Here is a 27559-nt window from a genome sequence, read left to right as displayed (position 1 = left end):
CCACAGCCATCGCCTGTGTGCTGGGCCCTGCCAGCACCATCTGCCAGGAGAGCACACAGATGTGCCCAGAAGCCACCTGACCCTGCAGGTCTGAGGGAAGGTGGGGCCCTGCCTGGAGACCCCTCCCCAACCTCCCCCTGTAGCACAGTGCTAGGCTGGGAGGTTCCTGACATTCCTTTAGCCCAGGAGTGGCCAGGTCTCCAGCTTTTTTATTATAATTATTATTATTTGAGACAGAGTCTTGCTCTCTCACCCAGGCCGGAGTACAGTGGTGCAATCTTGGCTCACTGCAACTGCCTCCCAGGTTCAAGCAATTCTCCTGCCTCAGCCTCCCGAGTAGCTGAGACTACAGGTGTGCACTACCATGCCCAGCTAATTTTGTATTTTTAGTAGAGACAGGGTTTCACCATGTTGACCGCGTGGGTCTCGAACTCCTGACCTCCGGTGATCTGCCCGCCTCGGCCTCCCAAAGTGCTGGGATTACAGGCGTGTGATACCGCACCTGGCCTTCCAGCTTTATTATGCTGAGAACAGCTTTCTTCCTTCCTCCCCTCCAGTGCAACCCAAGCTAAGCAGGGATGGAGACTCCACAGGCCAAGAAGGAGAGCCCCGAGGCAGCATCTTGTACTCTGTGCCCAGCCTGGTCCCGCTGCTAACAGGAGGGGCTTCCTGCAACAGGACCAGGCATCTGTGGTGGATGAGCACTGGGACTTTATTACACGGCACGGCACTCGTGACAACGGGAGGGGTGGGCAGAAATGCAGGCCGGAACATTCCACAGTCCAGGGACGGTTGGTCATTCCGAAAGTATGTATTTCCAGAACACTCAGTAGTAAGGCCGTCTAGGGTTGTTCTGCGGAAGGCAAAACAGGAGGAGGGGATTAGCGCTAAAGACAGCAGTTCCTCCTGTCCGGAACCTTCAGAGGGCAGCTGAGCTCGCACCCTTGAGGTGACAGGGCAGGCTTGGGGGACGGGTGGGGGCTTGAATGCAGGGGTTGGTAGGGGGCTCGCTGGTGAGACCCAGCCTGGCTGGACTGGGGAAGGAGGGGAACCTTCTGTTCCTACCACCACCCTCTCCTGTCAACTGAGCAAAGGCAGCCCAGCCGGGCATGCGCACCAGGGGGTTGGGCCGGAAGCGGTAGGCCAGCATCATCCTCTTGCGGAAGGCCTCGTACTCATCGTCCTCCTTGGAGAGCTCGGCCGGGCGGTCAATGCCGAAGCCGGCACCGTCCACTGTGGTGGTGCCCCTACAGGGAGGAGATGATGTGAGCAGGGGGCTGGGCCAGTGTCAGTTAGAAGGGGCCTAGGGCCGGAACTCTGGGCAGGGGGGCCGAGCACAGCTGGGCTCTCGGCAGCCTCCTGGGGCGCGGGGCTGGGCTGGGACGTATCTGCACAGAGAGAAGCCTGAACCTGAATGGTGAAGGAAGGGGAGACCCCAGGGGGGTCCAGGCCCCAGGGTCCCACACAGGAAGGAGGAGCCCACAGTGAAGGCTGTCGTAGCTCTTGGGATATTAGGATGGTTACTCAAGGACAGCCTCGAAGGGGGCACTCGGGGCCAGACTCACACCTGAGACAGCTCCTGCCCATCTCTGGGACTGGTTTCGCACTCATGGGGAATTCAAACGAGGCCCTTCACAAGGCAGACAGGGCCTGACCCATCTGTACCCACACCCACCCCACCTGGCCTGGAGATACTCACGAGGGGACAGAAGGAGGCCCTGGGACTGGGGAGGACCCAGCCCATACAGCCTCCTGCACTGCAGGTTTGTGCCTGACAAGGGGTGTGCAGTGGGGTGCTGTGATCATTTTGCCATAAGGGAAAAGCGATGACATAAAGGGGTAGGAATGGGGAGGTGGTGGGGGAGCCACGGACCCCGAGTTCATGGCCACACCCTCCAACAGGGCCACACTCACTTGTTCACCGGGTTCTTGATGCCCTGGCCCTCCGAACCCAGCCCCTCGCCCTCTTTCCAGCCCATCTTCATCAGCATCTGGTAGCCAATGTTCTCCACAGTCAGCTTGAACTCCTTGTACTCCGAGTAGTCAGGCTCGCGGCCCTCCTACAAGGTGAAGACGCAGCTGTCACCTAACAGGGCTGGGGCTGTGGTGGCACCCAAATCCAACCTTCTGCCTTTGGTTTCAATCAGTGCTGGGACCAGTGGCCCATCTGCCTCCCTCTCACCAGATCAGACTTGTTGATAACAGACCAAGCTCCTCCTGCTTCTCAGGGTCCCCTGGGCCTTAGTGCCACACTGTGCACCAAGCTCCCTGGTGGCCAAGTCAAAAGGGCAAGAGAAAGAGTTACACAGGCCTTATCCACCTGAGATAAAGGAATGGTTCATTGGCAAAGAGAAGCCCTGTGTTCATGTCCTGAGAGCAATTTGTTGTACAAGGTCCTAACAAAAGATGGACAGCGAGGTTACCACCTCGCTGATGAGGCTATCAGGCCCTGAACAGTTTCATAAAAAACCTCAAAAAGATAATGGGAGACGTGCCGTGTCAGACCTCTCCCCTCAGGAGCCCAACAGCAGCAGAGGCAGAATGTTAAGCTATGGTTCTGGAGAGGCCAGTCCGTGGGGACTTCTGCCGGAGAAACACTTTGCCTATAAACTGCGCTTAATTGGCTCCACTGGAAGCAGAATTTACCCCGCAGCCCCAGGAAATGTTTCTAAGGCGGCAGCTGAGCTGCTGTTTGCTAATTCCCTACACAGACGGCGCCTGTCATTAACAGATGCCTCCCGCAGGGAGAGAGCCTGGCTCCCGCTGTGATCGAGGGTAGCTAGGCTACTCTGGGTGCCTGCAGGGTGAGGCAGCTATAGGAGGGACTGGCCCATAGCAGAGGCTGGAGCCGGGGGCCCCTCCTGGCTCACCTTCAGGGCCTTGAAGGTCTCCATAAACTTCTCCAGCTCATCTGGAGGCAGGAAGTCTCCGATGAAGTGCTTGCCCCGGCCCATCTTTGTCAGTTGCTCGGCCCATTCTGCTCAGAGAAGCAGAAAGGTGAGAAGAGGGAGAAGCAGGAAGGAGGGGAGTGGGCCTGGTGGCTCCCAGGCAAAGGTATGAGACTCAGTGGGAGCCGGGGAATGAGGTGGCTAGGCCATGACCCCAGCCCGAGCCTCGGCCAGGCAGCCCAGCATTCAGTGAACCCTGTGCGGCTCTCCACCCTAACGATGATAGGACCGCTCCTTTCACCACAGAGAAAACTAGGACCCAGAAAGACTGAGCCTCTCACTCCAGGCCTCACAGCCACAGGGGGCAGGCTGGGGGCTGAACCAGGATGGCAGCTCAAGACCACGTGGGACACCTCCAGGTAACCTTCCAGGGCAGGTGAGGAGGGCCACACCCAGCCCAGCCCGCCCCGCTGCGCCACACACCCCTGGTCTTGTCCATCTCCATGCGCCGCAGTTGGTGCTCCCAGGTGCCCAGCTCGCTGTCTACCTCCTCATCGCTGTCGTAGCCGTGCTGGTGCTGCTGCACTGCCTTTTCCCACAGCAGCTGCATGTCCTGCATGGCCCGCTTGTGCTGCATGATCATGTCGTACATCTGCTGCATCTGCAGGGCACACTCACCAGTGAGCCAAGGCACTGTGCAGTGGCCTGCCGGAGCCCCGCCCCCGCTCCCCACCTCCAGTGCAGGGCGTGCCCCCACCGGAACCTGGCTCATCTGGACCCCCTGGGCAGGGCTGGGGCAGGGATTCAGGCAAGTACTGAGTACCGCCCTGGGTTCTCTAAATCCTGGTGTGGAGCACGGAGGACCTCTTGGCCACTGAATGAGGGTGACCCAGGGCCCTGACCCCTGGAAGAGTCAAGGGTGATGTGACGGGTCTGTGGGCCTGGAGGAGGGGTCAGAGTGAGCTGACCCCAGGGACCGACAGGCAGGTGCCTGCAGCTCCTCAGGAGAGCCAACACCGACACTGCCCAACTCCAACCGGGCGGCCTCAAGTCCCTCAGGGTGCCCTGTGCTGACCAGGACAATCTTGCACTAGACACAAGAGGACTGTGGACACAGAACATCAGTAGAGACTATCCCATAGATAGGGACCAGCCCTGGAGCACAGCGAGAAGCAGCCACAAAGCTGAGGCCAGGGATCACAGACCACCGGGGCTGCCCCAAGGGTCAACGGTCTCCCAGGCAGCCTGAGAGGCCATTCAAATGCAGTGGGGGTGGCATGCCACCTACTGGGGCAGGGGGACGTGCCTGCCTGGCAGCCTCCCCACTGGCCATGGGTTCCACCTGAATGCAGGAGCTTGGCGAGCACATGAACCCGTGACCACTGCACCCGAGGGTAGAGGATGACACTCTTTGGGGACTGACCATGCTGGTCCCCTTGTCCCCACAGTCTTACCTCCTGCTGCTCCTTCAGCTGCTTCTTCTGGGCGTCCGACAGCTCTGTGACGCCCACTAGACCCACAGGCTTCCCCTTCTCATAGCCAAGCCCCTTGAGGTCCTGAACTGGAAACCAAAGACACAGGGCAGTCAATGCCTGACAGGTGCACCCTGATCTCGCTCTCACACTGGAGTGTGCTGTGAGTCTCACGCCTCCAGGACACTCCAGGCACACAGGGCCCTCACATCACGACTGTCAGTGCCACACGGTACGTGAGAGCCTTGGGGCCGTGCTGTGTGCTGCCATGTGCACCCCCGCATCTTATGTCCTTGTGACCTCTCCAGCCAGGCTCTACGCATCACCGCATTACAGATGTGGACACCAGGAATCAGAGGTTTGGGGACTCACACAGCTAATGAGTGACAGGGTAGGAATTTGCAGAGCTGGAGACAAGAGAGCTGAGATGGAGTGTGGGCAGCATGCATGGACACACTCACAAGCTGGCTCTCAGAAGGCAGCCCCGTTGCTAACAGACCCCAGCTGTAAGCGCACACAGATTCAGAGTCTGGCGTAAGACTCAGCTGTGCGATTCCCTTCGCTCCTTCAGGGGAGGCAGCCAACCATCCTCAGAGCAGCTGACATTTAATTTGGCGTTAGCTGTGGAACCTGGCAGGCGCCAGTAACACTGACACATAGAAAGATGCTGCAACGGCCCCATCCGGGCGACAGAAACCACCATCCCTCGGGCGGTACAGTGCTTCCGGGGGGAGAAGGTGAGCAGAGGGGTGCAGCGGGTCCTCTGGGAAGGGAAAAGACTTGGGTCCTTCCAGCTCATCAACACTCGGGCTTTGTCACTAAGAATAGCCCACATTTGCACTCTTAGTCCTTCCTCGGTTTACGAGGCACTGAGGGATGTGGGGGAGCCCAGTGGGGGAGATGCAGGAGCTGAAGTCTGAGCATCTGGTTGAGTGCCTTAGAGCAGGCCCAAAGTCCCTTTCTCCCAGGCCCACTCCACCACATGAGTGGGTGGGTGAGGTCTACCATGCTCCCTGAGGACATGGACCAGTGGGACTTGAACCTGGGCCTCAGATTTTGGAGCCTGTTCTGTCTAGCTAGGCCACAGGGCAGCTTCTTCACCCGCTGGGTGTCTCAGAGCTGAGGTGTGTGCACGTTGAAGAAGCACCTGGATCTAAGCACTAGGGTTTGGCACTTGAGTGACAAACCAATCCTAGGTACCCTCCACCCTGGCTAGAGTTGCTGGCTATAGCCCTGGTAAGCATAAGAATCTTCATTCAGTAGCTTTTCTCCTTGACCTAGAATCTCTGAGGCCCTTGGGGCCAGGGAGGCACTGAGCAAGCAACCATCCCTGAGTTGGACAAGCAGGTCCAAGAGGCTGGCCACCTGACCTGGGAAGGCTGCCTTCCCTCTTGGGGTCCTGTCCTCATCTTGCAAACACAGGTGATGGTGCCACACAACAGGGCACGTCAGACTCTTCCATGCACCTGTGTGTCGAGCGCTGGTGAAGCTGGAGTGAGGGGGTGATGTTTCTGCTCACAGTGCAGGCTGCATAGCTGCACAGTGGGGCGCCATACGACATGAGATAGTGGCTATCAGTCACTGTCATCTGCAGAATGCAATGACAAGAGACCACCCCCAATCCCTGTAGGTTTGGTAAGAAAATGAGAGACCAGGCCATACGCTGGCCCTCCCTGAAATTATGAAATTGCTGCTAAGAAGGGAGAGGTGAAAAGGTGATTGTCCAAAACTGTGGTGATTATTGTGCTTATCATTATCCATCTCTTGAACTTTTTTTTTTCCCCTCGAGATGGAGTCTTGCTCTGTTGCCCAGGCTAGAGTGCAGTGGTGTGATCTTGGTTCACTGCAACCTCTGCCTCCCAGGAACAAGCAATTCTCCTGCCTCAGCCTCCTGAGTAGCTGGGACTACAGGCATGCGGCACCACACCTGGCTAATTTTTGTATTTTTAGTAGAGATGGAGTTTCACAATATTAATCAGGCTAGTCTCGAACTTCTGACCTCAGGTGATCTGCCCGCCTTGGCCTCCCACAGTCCTGGGATTACCGGCATGAGCCACCATATCTGGCCTCCTGAACTTTCTATGACAAGAAAGAATCCAAGTACTGGCTGGGAGTGGTGACTCATGCCTGTAATCCCAGCACTTTTGGAGACTGAGGTGGGAGGATGGCTTGAACCCAGGAGTTCGAGACCAGCCTAGGCAACATAGCAAGACCATCTCTATTAAAAAAAAAAAAAAAGGCTCACTTCAGACCCAAAAACACAAATTCAGTCAGGAATCACTTCATGGAGTGGACCATTCTGGAAATGCATCATTAGGCGCTGCTGCCAACGTGTGAGCATCATAGATTGTACCTCCACAAACCTAGATGCTACTGCCTACTGCACACCTACACTAGATATTACAGTTGACCTTGAATTATATGGGTTTGAACTACACAGGTCCACTTAATATGCTGATTTTTTTCAATGAAGATATTGAAGAAATTTTTGGAGATTTGCAACAATTCGAAAAAAATCAGATGAACCACGTAGCCTAGAAATACTGAAAAAAAAAATCAAGAAAAAGTTAGGTGTATCATGAATGTATAAGATATATGTAGACGCTAGTCTGTTTTATCACTTAGTACCATAAAACATATACACATTGCAGAAACTTAAACTTTATCAAAACTTATGACACAGACTGTACATAGTGTATTTTGCAGTCCAGAGAAATGTAAACAAACGTAAAGATAGCAGTTTAAATCTTTTTTTTTTTTTCTGAGACAGAGTCTTGCTCTGTCGCCCAGGCTGGAGTGTAGTGGCACAATCTTGGCTCACTGCAACCTCCACCTCCCAGGTTCAAGCAATTCTCCTGCCTCAGCCTACCAAGTAGCTGGGACTATAGGCACCTGCCACCACGCCCAGCTAGTTTTGTTTTGTTTTGTTTTTGAGATGGAGTCTTGCTCTGTCATCCAGGCTGGAGTGCAGTGGAGATTCTCCTGCCTCAGCCGGTTGAGTAGCTGGGACTATAGGCGCATGCCACCACATCCAGCTGATTTTTGTATTTTTAGTAGAGACGGGTTTTCACGGTACTGGCCAGGCTGGTCTCGAACTCCTGACCTCGTGATCCGCCCGCCTCAGCCTCCCAAAGTACTGGGATTACAGTCATGAGCAACCAAGCCCAGCCGAGTTTTGTATTTTTAGTAGAGATGGGGTTTCACAATATTGGCCAGGCTGGTCTCGAACTCCAACCTTATGATCTGCCCGCCTCAGCCTCCCAAAGTGCTGGGATTACAGGTGTAAGCCACCACACCCAGCAGATTAAATCTTAACTGCATAACATTAGCTGTAGTGCACACTGTACTACTGTAATCATTTTGTAACCTCCTGTTGCTATTGTAATGAGCTCAAGTGTTGAGAATATCTGCTTAAAACACCACGTGATGCTAATCATCTCTGCGTGAGCTGTTTGTCCCTTTAGTAAATTGCATATTGCAGTAGAGACATCTCTCAGAGTTCTCAAGTATTTTTTGGGTTTAGTGCAATATAGTAAACCTTGAATAACATCATGGGTCCCATAAAAAGTGCCACTAGTCAAGCACCTGTAGTCCCAGCTACTCGGGAGGCTGAGGGAGAATTGCTTGAACCCAGGAGGAGGTTGCAGTGAGCCTAGAGTGTGCCATTGCACTCCAGCCTGGGTGACAGAGCAAGACTCCCTCTCAAAAAAAGTGCCACTAGTGATGGCGGAAGTGCTCCCAAGAAGCAGAGAAAACTCAAAACATTACCAGAAACAGTTGAATTGTTTGATATGTGTCATAGATTGAGGTCTGCAACTGCAGTTGCCCACCATTTCAAGATAAATGAATCCAGCATAAGGACCATTGTAAAAAACAAAACAAAACAAAACAAAAAACAGAAAAGGAAATTGGTGAAGCTGTTGTAGCTATGTCAACCTTGTACTTTCTGTGAAGTAACTTTTTATCTCATTTTGAAAATGCAGTTTTTATGTGTATAGGACTGATATCAGAAAGACACACCTACAGAATGACACAGCTACAGGGTGTGTCATACAATTTAAGAAAGAAGTAAAGTCACTATGTGACAATTCAGAACAAAAGGATGGCAAAGGATTGAAAGTTGGAGAATGTAATGGCAGTAATGGATGGTTTGATAAGTTTAGAAAGAGGTTTGGCTTTAAAAAGATGTCAAGATAACAGGAGCAACAGCTTCTGCCCACCCAGAGGTGGCAGATGAGTTCCCAGATGCCATTAAGAAAATCATTGAGAAGGAAAGATACGTATATGCTCAAACAGGTTTTTCTTTGAGATGGAGTCTCACCCAGGCTGGAGTGCAGTGGAGTGATCCTGGCTCACTGCAACCTCTGCCTCCTGGGTTCAAGCGATTCTCCTGCCTCAGCCTCCCGAGTATCTGGGATTACAGGAGCCTGCCACTACACACAGCTAATTTTTTGTATTTTTAGTAGAGATGAGGTTTCACCACGTTGGCCAGGCTGGTTTCAAACTCCTCACCTCAAGTTATCCACCTACATTGGCCTCCCAAAGAGCTAGGATCACAGGCATGAGCCACTGTGCCCAGCCTCAAACACGTTCTTTAATGCAGACATAAGTGCCCTATTTGGGGTGGGGGAGTCGGGGAGCCAAAAAAGACATTTATTAGTAAGGAAGAGGAGCCAACATCGGAATTTGTTGTCCAGGTTGGAGTGCAATGGCGTGAACGTGGCTCACTGCAGCTTCAATCTTCCAGGCTCAAGCAAACCTCTCGCCTCAGCCTTCCGAATAGTTGCGACTACAAGTGCACACCGCCACATACCTAGCTAATTTTTGTGTTTTTCTGTAGAGATGGGGTTTTCTCATGTTGCCCAGGCTGATCTCAATTCCTGCCTCAAGTGATCTGCCCGCGTCGGCCTCCCAATGTGCTGGGATTACAGGCATGAACCACCATGCCTGGCCAAGCACCAGAACTTAAGGCAGGACAACACTACTGTTTTGTGCAATTGCAGTTGGGTTTATGATCAGGGCGGCCTTTACCTATGAAGCTGCTAACCCCTGAGCCTTGAAGTGAAAAGATAAACACTAGCTGCCAGTCTTCTGGTTATACAAGAAAGCCAGGGCAGAACAGCCATGGTGGCTCACACCTATAATCCAACACTTTGAGAGGCCAAGGCAGGAGGTAAAAAGGCCTGGACAACAAAAATTATTTTTCTAGATTGGTTTGCCCCTGAAATCAGAAGTACCTTGCTAGTGACTGCTTGTTAAAGTTCTTTTGATATTGGACAATGCCCCTGGCCACCCAGAACTTCATGAGTTTAACACTGAAAGCATCAAAGTGATCTACTGCCTCCAAACAAGGTCTCTACTTCAGCCTCTAGATTGGGGGGTCGTAAAAACCCTCAAGGCTCATTACACACATACTCTATGGAAAAGGATTATCAAAGCTACAGAAGAGAACTTCAGCAGAGTGAACATTACTGAAGTCTGGAAGGGTTACACTACTGAAGAGGCCATCAAGCCTGAAACAATAAATTCCTGCTGGAGAAAACTGTCTTCAGATGTGCATGACTTCATGGGATTTATAACAGAGCCCATGAAGGAAATCACGAAAGAGATTGTAGAGACAGCAAAAAAGGGTAGAGGGTGAGGGATTTCAAGAGATAGATCTTGGAGAAATTTAAGAACTAACAATCTGGAAGTGGGTGGCTCATGTCTGTGGTCCCAAATGCTTGGGAGGCTGAGGCAGGCAGATCACTTGAACCCAGGAGTTTGAGTCCAGCCTGGGCAACATAGCAAGACTGTCTCTATAAAAAATTAAAAATAAAAATCTTAAAAAGTAGGTCTGGCCGGACATGGTGGGTCACGCCTATAATCTCAGCACTTCAGAAGCCCAAGGCAGGTGGATCACCTGAGGTCAGGAGTTCGACCGGCTAACATGGCGAAACCGCATGTCCACTAAAAATACAAAACTAGCTGGCTGTGGTGGCATGTGCCTGGGCGACAGTGCAAGACTCCATCTCCAAAAAAAAGCCAAAAAAAAAACCCAACAAAAATAGGCCGGGTGAAGTGGCTCACACCTGTAATCCCAGCACTTTGGAAGGCTGAGGAAGGTGGATCATTTGAACTCAGGAGTAAGAGACCAGCCTGGGAAACACGGTGAAACCCTGTTTCTACTAAATACAAAAATTAGCCCAGCATGATGGCACCACACTTGTAATCCAAGCTGCTTGGGAGACTGAGATGGGAGCGTGGAGGCTGCAGTAAGCCAAGATTGTGCCACTTCACTCCAGCCAGGGTGACAGAGTAATACTGGTCTCAAAACACAGGCGAGGCGAGGTGGCTCACACCTGTAATCCTAGCACGTTGGGAAGCTGAGGTGGGCAGATCACTTGAAGTCAGGAGTTCGAGATCAGCCTGGGCAACATGGTGAAACCCCATCTCTACAAAAAGCACAACAACTTAGCCAGGCATAGTGGTGCACGCCTGTAATCCCAGCTACTCAGGAGGCTGAGGCATGAGAATCGTTTGAAACAGAGGGGCAGAGGCTGCAGTAAGCTGAGATCGCGCCACTGCACTCCAGCCTGGGCAACAGAGTAAGACTCCAAATCAAAAAGTAATTAATTAATTAAAAGTAGAAAAGCTAACATATACCACACTGAAGAAATTAACAGAAGACGGCTGATGGAAAGGAGTGCTTCTGAACGAGTGCCAGATGATGAGGAAGAAGCCAGAGAAGCAGCAGCAGTACCAGAAAAGAAAATGACAATCTGGTAGGAGGATTCTCATTATTCGAGACTGTTTTTGACTTCTTTTATGACACAGACCCAAGACATGGGCACTGAAACTAAGTGTAAATGGTAGAAGAAGGAACAATACTGTATATAAACATTTTTAGGGAAATGAAAAAGAAAGTCAGGCAGAAATCGTGAGATATTCCCATAAAGTTACACAGACTGCCTGTCTCTCCTTCCACCTCTTCCACCTCTGAGGCAGCAAGACCAACCCCTACTCTTCCTCCTCCTTAGCTGTTCAATGTGACATTGACGAAGATGACTTTTGTAGTGATCCATGTCCACTTCATAAATAGTCAATATATTTTCTCTTCCTTCCTTTTCTTTTTTTAAAACAGTCAGGGTCTCGGGAAGCGAAGGTTACAGTGAGCCGAGATCATGCCATTGCACTACAGCCTGGGCAATAGAGTCAAACTCTGTCTCAAAAATAAATAAATAAATAAATAAATAGGCAGGGTCTGTCTGGATGCTCTGTTTGGACCCTCTGTCATCCAGGCTGGAGTGCAATGGCACTATCATAACTCAATGCAGATTTAAATTCCTGGACTCAAGTGTTCCTCCTGCCTCAGCCTCCTGAGTATCTAGAGCTATAGGTGCACACCACCCAGCCTGGCTAATTTTTCCTATGATTTTCTTAGTAATATTTTCTTTCTTCTAGCTTACTTTAAGAATACAGTACACAATGCATATAACATATAAAAAGCATGTTAATCAACTGTTTATGTTACCATAAAGTTACACAGACTGCCTGTCTGTGTAACACAAGGCTGTCTGGACACAAGGCTTCTGGTCAACAGTAGGTTGGCCGGGCGTGGTGGCTCAAGCCTGTAATCCCAGCACTTTGGGAGGCCGAGACGGGCGGATCACAAGGTCAGGAGATCAAGACCATCCTGGCTAACACAGTGAAACCCCATCTCTACTAAAAATACAAAAAAACTAGCTGGGCGAGGTGGCGGGCACCTGTAGTCCCAGCTACTCGGGAGGCTGAGGCAGGAGAATGGCGTAAACCCGGGAAGCGGAGCTTGCAGTGAGCCGAGATCCGACCACTGCACTCCAGCCTGGGTGACAGAGCGAGACTCCATCTCAAAAAAAAAAAAACAGTAGGCTATTTTTGAGGAGTCAAAAGTTACATGCAGAGGCTGAAGGTGGGCAGACTACTTGAGCTCAGGAGTTTTGAAACAAACCTGGGCAATGTGGTGAAACCCTGTCTCTACAAAAAATTAAAGAATTAGCCAGGCATGCTGGTACGGGGCTATAGTCTCAGCTACTTGGGAGGCTAAGGTGAAAAGATAAGCTTGAGCTCAAGAGGTTGAGGCTGCAGTGAGCTGTGATTATACCACTGCACTCCAGCCTGGGAAACAGAGAGAGACCCTGCCTCAAAATAAACAAGTTTATATTCAGATTTTCTTTTCTTTTTTTTTTTGAGATGGAGTCTCGCTCTGTTACCCAGGCTGGAGTGCAATGGCACAATCTCGGCTCACTGCAACCTCCACCTCCCGGGTTCAAGCAATTCTCCTGCCTCAGCCTCCTGAGTAGCTGGGATTACAGGCGTGTGCCACCAAGCCCGGCTATTTGTTTTGGTTGTTTTTTTTTTGTTTTGTTTTGAGACAGAGTCTCGCTCTGTCACCCAGGCTGGAGTGCAGTGGTACGATCTCGGCTCACTGCAAGCTCCGCCTCCCAGGTTCATACCATTCTCCTGCCTCAGCCTCCTGAGTAGCTGGGACTACAGGTTCCCACCACCAAGCCCGGCTAATTTCTTTTTGTATTTTTAGTAGTGACGGAGTTTCACCGTGTTAGCCAGGATGGTCTCCACCTCCTGACCTCATGGTCTGCCCGCCTCGGCCTCCCAAAGTGCTGGGATTACAGGCGTGAGCCACTGTGCCCGGCCTAATTTTTGTATTTTTAGTAAAGACAGGGTTTCGCCATGTTGGTAAGGCTGGTACCGGACTCCTGACCTTTTGATCTGCCCACCTCGGCCTCCCAAAGTGCTGGGATTACAGGCATGAGCCACCGTACCCGGCCTATATTCAGATTTTCAACCGCACAGGGTTTGGGGTCCCAACCCCCATGTTGTTCAAGGGACAACTGTATAGCCTGTTGCTCCCCAACTACAAACCTGTAAAGAAACACAGTAAGTATTTATGTATCTAAATATAAAAAAGGTACAGTAAAAATACTGTACTATAATCTTATGATTATAACAATTTTAAAAATGACCACTGTCATAAATGCAGTCCAGCACTGACCAAAATGTTGTCATACAGGGCCGGGCGTGGTGGCTCACACCTGTAATCCCAGCACTTTGGGAGGCCGAGGCGGGGAGATTACTTGAGGTCAGGACTTTGAGACCAGCCTAGCTAGCATTGTGAAATCCCGTCTCCACTAAAAATACAAAAATTATCTGGGCGTGGGCTGGGCATGGTGGCTCATGCCTATAATCCTAGCACTTTGGGAGGCTGAGGCAGGCGGATCATCCGAGGTCAGGAGTTCAAGAACAGCCTGGCCAACTTGGTGAAACCTCATTCTCCACTAAAACTACAAAAATTAGCTGGGCGTGGTGGTGGGCACCTGTAGTCCCAGCTACTCGGGAGACTGAGGCAGGAGAATCGCTTGAACCCAGGAGGTAGAGGTTGCAATGAGCCGAAATAGTGCCACAGTACTCCACCCTGGGAGACAGAGGGAGACTCTGCCTCAAAAAAAAAAAAAAAAAGGAGGTTCCAGACAGCAGAACTCATGGAGGTCCCTGGAGGGTGGCATGCCCAGGGAGGGCATGGAAGCTCCGCGCCCCTTCCCCCATACCTCGCCCTATTCGACTCTTCATATTAAAAAATCCTTCAAGTCAAGAAGAATACAAGGAACTGAGAGGAGTTAGGAAAAATATAAGGGCCATGTACTCGACCCCCAACCCCTACTCTCGGTGGGTGTGGGTGATAGGAACTTTATGTCTGGAGATCTAAGAGATGTCTGGAGATCTAAGAGTAGCATGAACTTCTGCTCTGCTTCTCTTCTAGAATTTTAAGAAGGTGGTAGACTGGCAGATGTGACCTGCCATCACACAAGAAGAATGGAAGAGATGGTAGCACACTGAGATTTGTTGGAGACCCCTAGGAAATTACCCTTCAGTTTCCTGTGACTCCTAAGTGATGGAGAAGGGCTAAAAGTTCTTGTGGGCAAGGAGAGAGGGAAGGAGCAGAAACTGGTGATGGTACATAAATTATACAAGGAGAACTGGGTGTGCTTGCATTATTATTTTTAATGTTTAGATAATCAATGTACATTCTTGCTAAGTCAAGCACGGTGGCCCATACCTGTAATCCAGCACTTTGGGAGGCAGAAGCAAGAGGATCATTTGAGGCCAGGAGTGCAAGACCAGCCTGGCCAACATGGCGAAACCCCATCTCCACTAAAAATATAAAAATTAGCTGGGCATGGTGGTGGACACCTATAATCCCAGCTACTTGGAGGCTGAGCAGGAAAATCGCTTGAACTTGGTAGGCGGAGGCTGCAGTAAGCCAAGATTGTGCCACTGCACTCCAGCCTGGACAAAACAGCAAGACTCTGTCTCAAAGGCAAAAAACAAAAAAACTCTTTGCTATACATAGTTTTGTTATTTTTATTTTTAAGGAAACTGTATTTCTGAAAGTAGCATTTGAAGAGAAGTTTATTATAGGTTACTGACAAAGTCAATCTATCAGTTAATATATATAACAATCATTTTTTTTTTTTTTTTTAAGAAAGAAAGAGGCCAGGCCTGGTGGCTCATGCCTGTAATCCCAGCACTTTAGGAGGCCGAGGTGGGCAGATCACAAGGTCAGGAGCTCAAGAACAGCCTGACCAACATGGTGAAACCCTGTCTCTACTAAAAATACAAAAATTAGCCGGGCGTGGGGGCGCCCACCTGTAATCCCAGCTACTCGGGAGGCTGGGGCAGGAGAATCGCTTGAACCCACGAAGTGGAGGTTGCAGTGAGCCAAGAAGATCTAAAACCAATAACCTAAGTGTACAGCTTAGTGAGCTAGAAAAAGAAGATCAAACTAAATCCAAAGCTAACAGAGAGAAGAAAATAATAAAATTTAGAGTGAGGATAAGAAAATGGGGACTAAGGCCGGGCGCGGTGGCTCAAGCCTGTAATCCCAGCACTTTGGGAGGCCGAGACCGGTGGATCACAAGGTCAGGAGATCAAGACAATCCTGGCTAACACGGTGAAACCCCGTCTCTACTAAAAAATACAAAAAACTAGCCGGGCGAGGTGGCGGGCGCCTGTAGTCCCAGCTACACGGGAGGCTAAGGCAGGAGAATGGTGGGAACCTGGGAGGCAGAGCTTGCAGTGAGCTGAGATCTGGCCACTGCGCTGAAGCCTGGGTGACAGAGCCAGACTCCGCCTCAAAAAAAAAAAAAAAAAAAAGAAAATGAGGACTAAAAATACAATGGAAAAAAATCTATGAAACCAAAAGTTGGTTCTCTGAAAAGATCAACAAGGGCCGGGTGCGATGGCTCACGCCTGTAATCCCAGCACTTTGGGAGGCTGAGACTGGCAGATCACGAGGTCAGGAGATCGAGATCATCCTGGCTAACACAGTGATAACCCTGTCTCTACTAAAAATACAAAAAAATAGCCGGGTGCAGTGGTGGGCGCCTGTAGTCCCAGCTACTCAGGAGGCTGAGGCAGAAGAATGGTGTGAACCCGGGAGGCAGAGCTTGCAGTAAGCCGAGATCGCACCACCACTGCACTCCAGCCTGGGCGACAAAGCAGGACTCCATCTCAAAAAAAAAAAAAAGAAGATCAACAAAAGTGACAAATCTTTTTGGTTAAACTACAAAAAAAATGAGAGAAGACTCAATTACTAAAACCAGAAATGAAGGAGGGGCTGTAACTAATGACTAAAAATATGACATAAGTTAAAAGGACCATAAGAAAATACAATAAACTGTGCCCTAACAAATTAGGTAATTTAGATGAAGTGAACAAATTCCTAGAAACACAAACCATCAAACACAAGAAGAAATAGAAAATCTGAATAGACAAGCAAGGCGATCAAAACAGGATTTGAAAAAACCTTCCAATAAAAAAAGGCCAAGAATCAGATAGCTTCACTGGTAAAGCAAACATTTAAAAGAAGAAATAAACCGGGTGCAGTGGTTCATGCCTGTAATCCCAGCACTTTGGGAGGCTGAGGTGGGCGGATCACTTGAGGTCAAGCGTTCAAGACCAGCCTGGCCAACATGGCAAAACCCCATCTCTACTAATAATACAAAAATTAGCCTGGTATGGTGGCAGGTGCCTGTAATCCCAGCTACTCAGGAGGCTGAGGCAGGAGAATTGCTTGAACCTGGGAGGTGGAGGTTGCAGGGAGCTGACATTGCACCACTGCACTCCAGCCAGGGTGACAGAGTAAGACTCCTGTTTCAAAATAATAATAATAATAATAATAATACCAATTCTCCTCAAACTCTTCCAAAAAAACAAAAGAGAGAACATTTCCAAACTTAATATATGGGGCTAGGATTAGCCTGATACCCGAGGCAGACAAAGATACTACAAAGAAAGAAAAATAAACCGGGCGTGGTGGCTCACGCCTGTAATCCCAGCACTTTGGGAGGCCAACGTGGAGTTTGAGACCAGCCTGGTCAGCATGGTGAAACCCTTCTCTACAAAAATTACAAAAATTAGCCAGGTGTGGTGGTGGGCGCCTGTAATCCCAGCTACTCAGGAGGCTGAGACAGGAGAATCGCTTGAACCCAGGAGGTAGAGGTTGCAGTGAGCTGAGATCTCGCTATTGCACTCCAGCCAGGGCAACAAAGAGGAAAACTCCATCTCAAAAATGAAAGAAAAAATACAATTGAATATTCCTATGAAAACAGATGTAGAAATCCTCAATAAAATACTAGGAAACCAAATTGAGCAGCATATGAAAGGATTATACACCATGACCAAGTGGGATTTATCCCCATAATGCAAGGATGGCTCAACATTTGAAAATCAATCCATGTAATATACCAAATTAATAGAATGAAGGAAAGTAACCACATGATGATTTTATGTATTTATTTACTTTTTTTTTGGAGACTCAGTCTCACTCTGTCGCCCAGGCTGGAGTGCAGTTGCGCAATCTCGGCTCACTGCAACCTCTGCCTCCCAGGTTCAAGAGATTCTCCTGCCTCAGCCTCCCAAGTAACTGGGATTACAGGCGTGTGTCACCACACCCGACTAATTTTTTTTTTTTGGGAGAGATGGGGTTTCACCATGTTGGCCAGGCTGGTCTTGAACTCCTGGTCTCAAGTGATCTGCCCACCTCAGTCTCCCAAAGTGCTGGGATCACAGGCGTGAGCCACCGTGCCTGGCCTATTTTAATTGATGTAGAAAAAGCATCTGACAAAAACTAAAACATTTTCATGATAAAAACACTCGATAAACTAGGAACAGAAGTGAATTTCCAGCCAGGTCTGCCGGCTCACGCCATAATCCCAGCACTTTGGGAAGCCAAGGCAGGCAGATCACCTGAGGTCAGGAGTTCGAGATCAGCCTGGCCAATATGGTGAAACCCTGTCTGTACCAAAAACACAAAAATTGGCTAGTCGTGGTGGCGGGCACCTGTAGTCCCAGGTACTAGGGAGGCTGAGGCAGGAGAATTGCTTGAACCCAGGAGGCAGAGGTTGCAGTGAGCTGAGATCACATCACTCCAGCCTGGGCATCACAGAAAGACTCTGTTTCAAAAAAAAAAAAAAAAAAGACCAAAAAGAAGTGAAGTTCCTCAACACAATAAAGTCCATATATAAAAACATACAGCTAACATCATACACCCACACATCATACATTTCACAGACTGGTAAAAGGCTGAAAGCTTTCCCCCTAAGATCAGGAACAAGACAAGGATGCACACTTCGACCATTTCCATTCAATACAGTACTAGAAGTTCTAGCCAGAGGAATTAGACAGAAAAAGAAATAAGTATCCAAGTTGGAAAAAAACCTGTAAGACTATTTCTGTTTGCAGATAACACAAACTTAAATATAGAAAACCCTAAAGAATCCAAACAGACCGCGTGCAGTAGCTCATGCCTGTAATCCCAGCACTTTGGGAGGCCAAGGTGGCAAGATTGTTTGAGGCGAGGAGTTTGAGACCAGCCTGGGCAACTTAGTGGAACCCTGTATCGACACAAAAAATGCAAAAATTAGCCAGGCATGGAAGAGCACGTCTGTAGTCCCAGCTACTTGGGAGACTGGGGCAGGAGAATCAATTGAGCCCGGGAGGTCAAGGCTGCAGTAAGCTGTGATCATGCCACTGCACTCCAACCTGTGTGTCAGAGACCCTGTCTCAAAAAAAAAAAAAAGAATAAAATTGGAAAAATTAACTCAAAATGGACCAAAGACCCTGGGTGCAGTGGCTCATGCCTATAATTCTAACACTTTGGGAGGACAAGGCAGGAGGACTGCTTGAACTCACAAGTTCAAGACCAGCCTGGGCAACATGGTGAAATTCCATCTCTACAAAAAGTACAAAAATTAGCCAGGTGTGCTGGCATGCATTTGTAGTCCCACCTACTTGGGAGGCTGAGGCGGGAAGATCACTTGAGCTTGGGGAGGTCGAGGCTGCAGTAAGTAGCCATTAAACTCCAGCCTGGGTGACAGAGTGAGACCCTGTCTCAAAAAAAAAAAAAAAAAAAACCAATAGGCTAAAGACCTAAATTTACGAGCTAAAGGTATGAAACTCTCGGAAGGAAACACGGGGCAAATTTTCATGCACGGATTTGGCAATGGTTCCTTAAAAATGATACCAAAAGCATAAACCACAGAAGAAAAAATAGATAAATTTGACTTCATTAAAATTCCATTTCTAGGGAGGGCTGGATTACAGCAGGTACTGGGAGACTACATAATCACTTGCCCCCTCCCTGGCACTGCTGCCCCCTGGAAGGTCTGCCTTCAGTTCAAAAAAAAAAAAAAAAAAAAAAAGATCTTTCTGGCCACATTAAAAAAGAAAATTTAAAAATTGTATGCATCAAAAGACACTAATTACTAAAGTGAAAAGACAACCCATAAAATGAGAGAAAGTATTTGCAAATCACGTAGCCAATGAGGGGGTTAATATCCAGAATCTATAAAAGAACTCGTACAACCCAACAACACAAACAACCCAACTTTAAAATGGGCAAAGGAGGTTGGGTGCAATGGCTCACGCCTGGAAACTCAGGACTCTGAGAGGCTGAGGCAGGAAGATGGCTTGAGTCCAGGACCAGCCTGGGTAAACACACTATGATACCTTGTTTCTATAATAACTGGGCAAGGCCAGGCCTGGTGGCCCACTTCAGGTCAGGAGTTCAAGACCAGCCTGGTCAACATGGTGAAATCCTGCCTCTACTAAAAAAAAGATACAAAAATTAGCTGAGCATAATGGTGTGCGCCTGTAGTCCCAGCTACTCCAGAGGCTGAAGTAGGAGAATCACTTGAACCCGGAAGGTGGGCTGGGAGCAGTGGCTCACACCTGTAATCCCAGCACTTTCAGAGGCTGAGGCAGGTGGATCACAAGGTCAGGAGATCGAGACCATCCTGGCTAACATGGTGAAACCCTGTCTCTACTAAAAAATACAAAAATTAGGTGGGCGTGGTGGCGGGCACCTGTAGTCCCAGCTACTTGGGAGGCTGAGGCAGGAGAATGGCGTGAACCCCAGAGGCGGAGCTTGCAGTGAGCCGAGATTGCGCCGCTGCACTCCAGCCTGGGCAACAGAGCAAGACTCCATGTCAAAAAAAAAAAAAAGAAAAAAAAAAGGCAGAAGTGCAATAGGCCCAGCAATTCCACACCTAGGTATACTGATAAGAGAACTGAAAGTGGATTCACAGCAGTATTATTCACAATAGCCAAGCGGTATGAACAACCTAAGAGTTCATTCACAGATGACTGGATAAGCCAAATGTGGTATGTACACACAGTGGAAGATGTGGCCAAAGGAGGAATGAAATTCTGACACAATCTACAATGTAGATGAACCTTGAAGACATCATGCTCAGTGAAGAAACCAGAGCCTTCCAACAGAGGGAGGGGGAGGGGGTCTGCCCACCTGACAGAGGTGAGGGAGAGGCGTCCACGTCCCTCTGCACCAGCTCAGCAGGTGGGAGCTCTACCTTATCCTCTTCAGGCCCCCACCGGCTCTTCCGCTTCCTCTTCACGGTAGCTGCGGAGGCTGGCTTCCCAGGGGCAGCTGGAGCAGGGATGACGGTGGGCATAGGCGTGGATGAGGCGGGGCAAGTGGTGGCTGGGGGTAAGGACCCTGACAGGGCTTCAGGAGGGGACTTGCGCTTCAGGCCGGGGTCGGGTGCTGTGAGGCTGCCTGTGGAGCCGGCCTTGGCTTTCCGGAACTCCTCCAGCTTCTGTCGGTAGTACTTGTACCCTTGGCTGTTGGGCTCGTAAAGAAAGCTGCAAAGGAGAGTTGGGGGGTGCATTGTCAGCTGGGCCCGAGGCCCTGTACCTGATTCTGGGCAGGAGCAGTTCTGGCCTTGAGTGCCCACGTTGGCCAGGGTCATGTCATGATCACCGTCTCCACCACAACCTCCTGCCCTGCCAGGCCTCCTGGCAGTGGCTTCTGATTATGGTGGCCTGATGCCCTTCCTTTGAACTGTGGGTCACTCCAATCCTCACCCTGTATTTATCAGGCACCCATCAAACTGTCATTGTTTACCCTGCTACAAAGGGAAAGGGCAGGGACCCTCACACCCTTCCCCAGGGCCTGGGAAAGGCGAGACATTCACACCAAGAAATCTGAGATTGTGGGGAGACACCAGACATGAGACAGGGCAGAGGGACTTGTCTTGATCCCAATGGCCTCTCAAATGCATCTTTGAGACACTGAATATCAGAACAGAACAAGTAGCTGATTTTCACTTCCTATGGGGGCAGGCAGCCTCAGGGCAGTGTGGCTTCCAGTAAGGCCAGGAGCACAGGTCTTCTCAGTCCCTACCCAGCCTGAGGAACAGAGCAGGTGGCGCTGGTTCACAGCTGGGTTCCGCACCTACTGGCGCCTCTCAGACTGTACACATCGCCAGTCCACAGGACTTTTTTTTTTTTTTTTTTTGAGACAGAGTGTCGCTCTGTTGCCCAGGCTGGAGTGCAGTGGCGTGATCTCGGCTCACTGCAAGCTCCGCCTCCTGGGTTCACGCCATTCTCCTGCCTCAGCCTCTTGAGTAGCTGGGACTACAGGAGCCTGCCACCATGCCCGGCTAATTTTTTGTATTTTTAGTAGAGACGAGGTTTCACCGCGTTAGCCAGGATGGTTTCGATCTCCTGACCTCGTGATTCACCTGCCTCGGCCTCCCAAAGTGCTGGGATTACAGGCGTGAGCCACCACGCCCAGCCACAAGACTGTCTTTGAGGTCTATGCTAAAAGGAAGAGTCATGGCCAAGTTCCACATGGCAGAACACTGGGAGAGAACCGAACACGTGTGCAGCCCTGAACGCATGTTACAGTGCTGAACAACATGGGGCTGGACCTGCACTTGTGAATCTGGAGGGATGGTCACTGCACCAAGGCATGCTACTAATGTGAACTAAAGGGTCAAGCATGCTGTGAAGTCCTTTTGTGTAAGACAGAGACCAGGCGCAGTGGCTCACGCCTGTAATCCTAGCTCTTTGGGAGGCCGAGGTGGGCAGATCACCTGAGGTCAGGAGTTCGTGACCAGCCTGGCCAACATGACGAAACCCCATCTGTACTAAAAATACAAAAATCAGCTGGGCCTGGTGGCATGCGCCTGTAGTCCCAACTGCTCAGGAGGCTGAGGCAGGAGAATCGCTCGAACCTGGGAAGCGGAGGTTGCAGTGAGCCAAGATTGGGTCACTGCACTCCAGCTTAGACGACAGAGTGAGGCTCCATCTCAAAAAACTACGATAAATAAATAAATAGTGAACCAGCAGCAAGAGACCCCTTAGACAATTTCTACGTGAGCCTGTGTGTCTACGGCCCTGCTAATATCCGGTACCTCAGGAGGGTGGGACAGAAGGACAGGAGACAGCAGCATCTTCTCTGTAATCCTGGGTCATGGTACAAGTGTGACTCAGTGAGGGACATTTGTACAAATTAAGAGGTAAAAGCCACAACTGTTCAGGAGGGAAGGGAACAGTTGGTCAGATTTGGAAAAGATACTTGACAGCCGGGTGAGTTCAGACACAGATTTGAGGCCAAGCTGTGGAGGCTCACTTGCCAAGGCTAAGCGGGCGTGGGGGTGTGGGGGCACCTTCCTGGCCTCAGCTGGTGCTTCACCCTGAATGTCCTCCAGGATGGCCCAAGGATGCATCACAGTCCCCTGGAGGGTCTGCCCGTCTTGGGGAGGAGGTTACAATGGCACCCAATGGTGGACCCCCATGAGAGGGAGAAAGTGGAGACCCCCCCACCCCATCTAGAACAGGGCTGGGTGCACCACTAAGGCTCCCCTCTGGTGGAACTAATCCCACCCTGAGTCCAGTGATAACCACTGTTAAGGTGTTTCCTGTCAGTTTCAACAAAGATTTACCTTAATAAATCTTAATAGAGCTGTGATCCTATTTTACATATCCCAGTTTTTAAAAAAATTTCTGCCTGAAGCTGATGACATAAGCCTTTCCTGTTAGAAGAGTGGAAGCATGTTCACTGACTGACCTTGCCTCAGTTTCCTCATGCTGGGCTGCTGGCTCACATGGGTGCCTTCTGAAGGCGGCGTACTCCACTGGGGAGATGCGCTGATTTAGCCCACAGAGGCTGGACACTGTGTCACTGACTTTTCTTTTTTTTTTTTTGAGATGGAGTCTCGCTATTGCCCAGGCTGGTGTGTAGAGGCGTGATCTCGGCTCACTGCAAGCTCTGCCTCCCGGATTCAGACCATTCTCCTGCCTCAACCTCCCGACTAGCTGGGACTACAGGCGCCCACCACCCACACCTGGCTTTTTTTTTTTTTTGTATTTTTTAGTAGAGACGGGGTTTCACCATATGTTAGCCAGGATGGTCTTGATCTCCTGACCTCGTGATCTGCCTGCCTCAGCCTCCCAAAGTGCTGGAATTACAGGCGTGAGCCACCACGCCCAGCCTACTGACTTTTCATTACTATAGCTGATGCTCTATTGACATGATTTCCAGGATGTATCTCAGAAATGCGAGAATGACTAGTCCAAGGGATGGGCGTTTCCAGCTTTTCATTTTTATTTGTTTGTCTGTTTTTCAAGACAGAGTCTTGCTTTTGTTGCCCAGGCTGGAGCGCAGTGGCGTGATCTCGGCTCACCGCAACCTCCACCTCCCGGGTTCAAGCCATTCTCCTGCCTCAGCCTCCTGAGTAGCTGGGATTACAGGCATGTGCCACCACACCTGGCTAATTTTGTATTTTTAGTAGAGATGGGGTTTCTCCACGTTGGTGAGGCTGGTCTTGAACTCTCGACCTCAGGTGATCCACCTGCCTCGGCCTCCCAAAGTGCTGGGATTACATGTGTGAACCACCACGCCCGGCCTCATTTTTTATTTTTTGAGATGGAGTCTTGCTCCGTCACCCAGGCTGGAGTGCAATGGCACGATCTCGGCTGCCTCTGCCTCCTGGGTTCAAGCGATTTTCCTGCCTCAGCCTCCCAAGTAGCTGGGATTATAGGCGCACGCCACCATGCCCAATAAATTTTTATATTTTTAGTAGAGATGGGGTTTCGCCATGTTGGCCAGGCTGTTCTCGAACTCCTGACATCAGGTGATCCACCTGCCTCGGCCTCCCAAAGTGCTGGGATTATAGGCGTGAACCACCACACCAGGCCTCCAGCTTCTTTATAGCCATGCAGTTGGTTAAGAATTGTTTCCCAAAGTGGCTGGGGTGTGCCTGGCCCACAGGCGTGACAGGGAAGGGCCAGGAGTGGCCACATGAGGTGGCTGTTAGATTTGGGGGTGAGGGGAGGTCTGCCAACCACGTGGGTCGAACCAGCATTTCTGTGCTTTGGGGCTGCCTCATATCTGACCCTACATGGAGATTAAACACAGGCGCAAACCTGCATGCCCTGCAGGGGCCTGAATACCTGGTCGTCCCCCCTGACCCGCCCAGTTCTTTCCTGGTCTGGCTATAGTTCTGCAGTGAGTGTGGGGACGAGTTTCCTTCAGCCTCAACTCCTCTGGCTGCCCAGGGTACCCACCCCAGGCAACCTCAACCAGCCTGGCCTCCCCAACAGCCACACCTGACAAGCTGGGCGCCTGTCAGCAATACCCTGGAACAGAAAGGACACACAGGATGGCCGGGGCCACCTGCACCAATAGCATCTCTCAGTTCTGACATCTGGGGAGAGGCTAGGCTGCAGCGACTGGGCCCTGGACCCCTCTGACCAGGCAGAGCCACCAGGCTCTGGGCCTTGGACAGAATTCCATATCCTTGCCTGCTTCTCCTTTGAAAAGGTTTCACAGTCAGTGTCTACCTACAATGACAGCAAACTAGGTTTCTTGTTTATATAGCCTTAATCAGGCAAATGAAGGAAAGACACAATGACTTGGAGGAGACTAGTGACCTAACCTTGAGGTGTGGCCAACAACTCAATGGTCCCCAGGGCAAGTCCCAGATTCAGGACACCTGGGGGGCGCTCCGGTCCCAGGCAGATCCCTCTCCTGAACTCCAGGCCCAAACAATCCATGACCCCAACACAGGCTCCCAGACACAGAGGTACCAGACTGGGGCACACCTGAATTCCCAGCAGCCCCTCTCCCTGTCCCCATCCACTGGGTCAGCTGAGCCTTGACCCTCCCTGTTCCCAGCCCCCACGTTCCCTCAGTCCCATCTCCCAAGGGTGGCCCACTGCCCTCGTCTGCCTGGACCTGGCCTGGCCATGTCTGCCCACCCTCCACGATCTTGGCCAGTGACCACAAAAAGCACAGTTGCCCCATCTGTGATGAAGTCTGCTGAATCAACCAGCCCAGAGAGCTGCTGCTCCAGGACTTTGTCATGTGCTGTCACACCTCCTCAATGACTGAGTCGGGGCTTGTGTAATCTCATGGGCACGTCACCCCCACATCCCCCAGGCACCCACCCGCCTCCCCGGGCACAGAGCAAGTGCCAAACCCACCCAATGAATTGATGAGCCAGTGAACATAGACCCAGCCACTGGGGCTAGGGTGCGACCGCATGGCGGGGGATGGCAGGGAGGCTAGGCTGCTTGTCATGCACCCACCCTTCTGTGGAACTCACATATAGGCTGGGTGTTCCCCCCTATCGATTCTAAAGTTCCCCATTCCCTGCCACTTCCCTCGTCATAAAGGGGAGACCCTGAGAACGTACACAACATAAACACTACTGTGAATTTCCACTTGAGAGCCTGACCTGCCCCTGGTCAAGGGCTGCTGTGTGTCCCAAAGGCAACTGGGCAAGTGCTAGAGACTTTCTCCATGAGGTACCTAAAAGACACAAAGGCCCCAAAGGCCCCGTGCACCTGCCTCAGAGACCACCCAGGGGTGCTGGTGTGCGTGTGGGACATGCCTATGGGGAGGCAGAGCCAGGCTCTGGGGTCAGAGACTCTTAGACCTGCCAGCGTCTCACAGTGGGACCCCAGCAAGTGGCTGGACTCTGCTGATCCAGTGTCCTCCCCTGCAGGGGGGCTGTGGCCAAGATGACGGTCACCTCCCTGGCAGGGCTCCCCTTACCTGAATGCCTGGTTCTCACGGTTGTTCTGGAGGGCAATGGTTTCCACCTCGGGACCCCCGTCCGCTATGAACCTGGCCAACTTTTCTGCAAGGTTCTTGACCTCTTCGTCCTCTGGGGGTGAAACTTTAAGCAGGCTGTCAGTACTGGGCTCAACTCACCACACCCAACAGCCTAATTTCTGCTAAGAACCCCAAGGGCAACAAGTGGGGTTTGTTTTAGGAATGATGCAAAGAGAAACAGGCAAATGGGAATCAGATTACTGCACTGGGACCAGACGCCAGAGTTCATAACACACCTCCAGCCCCCGCCCCCTGCCCCCCCAACCCCGTCCAACAAGGGAGGTCAAGAGGGCCTGGGACACGAGCCGGGACAAAGGATCCAAACGTGACAGCAGGTCTGGGTGGGGTAGGAGGGGAGATGGGAGCACCCCAGGTCACATGGCTGGGGGGTGCTGTTGGGCCTCCTCTCCTGGGGAGAGGCTCAGGGCACAGAGCCACAGGGAACACAAGGAACAAACCTCTGCAGCCTGTGCTTGGCCTGAACATCAATCCCCCCCACCCACTAACACTTGGCTGGGATTTTATGTCATCACAGTCGAAGACCAGCCAGTATTTCCCCTTCCCTTGAAATTCACCCCATCCGAATTGCATCAGCTGACAGTGTCTGTCCCCCAGGTCCTCAGCCGTACACTACACTTGCCTTGCCCTGTCCTCAGTGCCCAGAAGGAAGCTGGGGCTGATTAACACTTGTTAACGTAACAAAGAACCAACAAGCAAAAGCCCCCTCTACCCAGGGTACTGCCCTGAACTGATTTCCCAGGAGTGACCTCGATCTCCAAGAGCACCCACGTACCCCACACATGTGGCCTGACACTCAGGCTTCACCAGGTCCTTGGAGCACTGAGGGGGAAGGTGGTGTCAGACCCATTCCCAGAGTGACCCCAGATGCCTGGGAGAATACAGACCTCAACCACCAGTGCCACACAGTGCCACTCCAGCGCCTCCAGGAACCCCGATTCCACACTGGGGCACGGTATGTCCACAGGCCTCCCCAGAACCTCCCGCCCACTCTGTCCACCTACCTTTCTGAGAGGCTGCCTGTGACTTCTGTGCTTCCTTTCTTATCTCAGCCACCTTCTTCCTGTAGTAGAGGAATTCCCTGCTATTCTTATCGTGCAAAAATCTGGAGATGAGGAAGTTTGCAGAAGAGAGGGGAAAATGAGTATCTGTGACAGGCGTATCCCTGCAGCTTCTATTGCACAAAAAAAGGCAGGCTGGCGAGCAGCGACCCAAAAGCAAGTCTCCGTGCCACATGGGAGCCACTCGTCACTTTTAGTGAGAATCAGAAAACGCTCGGAACAGTATCCGGCCCACGCTAGCAAGCAACCAGCCCCGCACGTGCAACTGTGCAGCAAATTCATTCAACAGCACGGCCTTCCCTTCCCCGGAGATACTCACGCAAATGCTGGGTTATCCTTGTAGTCCTCCATAGCTACTTTTTCTAACTCGGGGCCTCCTTCTGCCACAAAGCGGGCCAATTTCTCTATCACTTTCCGAGTCTCGGCTCCCTCTGGGGGTGAAACTTTAAGGAGGCTGTCAGTACTGGGGTTCAACTCACACACCCCACAGTCAATAGGCACACTCTCTCTACGGACCACAACGACAGAGGGGGTGGGGGGAGAAGAGTGTGAGATGCAGGAGGCTGTCAGGCGTCCCGAGTCCAGGCATAAAACACCATGATGAGGGGGGAGTTGGTCTCACTGTCTTGGTGAGACACACTGGGTGGGAGAGAAGTGTGT

General features: G+C 50.9%; 1 protein-coding gene across 1 annotated transcript in view; it reads right to left on the bottom strand.

Annotated features, from left to right (window-relative positions):
• Positions 1-689: 689 nt before the first annotated feature.
• Positions 690-27559, bottom strand: part of SUGP1 (SURP and G-patch domain containing 1) — a 42869-nt gene continuing 15999 nt past the window's right edge. The window contains exons 5-14 of the mRNA XM_023229887.1: positions 27219-27342; positions 26843-26943; positions 25761-25884; positions 20202-20557; positions 4343-4449; positions 3372-3549; positions 2871-2977; positions 1915-2060; positions 1118-1247; positions 690-853 (exon numbers count right to left, since the gene is read on the bottom strand). Coding sequence (XP_023085655.1) covers positions 827-853; positions 1118-1247; positions 1915-2060; positions 2871-2977; positions 3372-3549; positions 4343-4449; positions 20202-20557; positions 25761-25884; positions 26843-26943; positions 27219-27342 — 1400 coding nt within the window. The 3' untranslated portion in view covers positions 690-826. The remainder of the gene's footprint in view (positions 854-1117; positions 1248-1914; positions 2061-2870; positions 2978-3371; positions 3550-4342; positions 4450-20201; positions 20558-25760; positions 25885-26842; positions 26944-27218; positions 27343-27559) is intronic.

Source organism: Piliocolobus tephrosceles, chromosome 21, assembly GCF_002776525.5.
Source record: "Piliocolobus tephrosceles isolate RC106 chromosome 21, ASM277652v3, whole genome shotgun sequence".
Taxonomy (NCBI): Eukaryota; Metazoa; Chordata; class Mammalia; order Primates; family Cercopithecidae; genus Piliocolobus; species Piliocolobus tephrosceles.
This window is presented reverse-complemented; position numbering and strand designations above follow the sequence as displayed.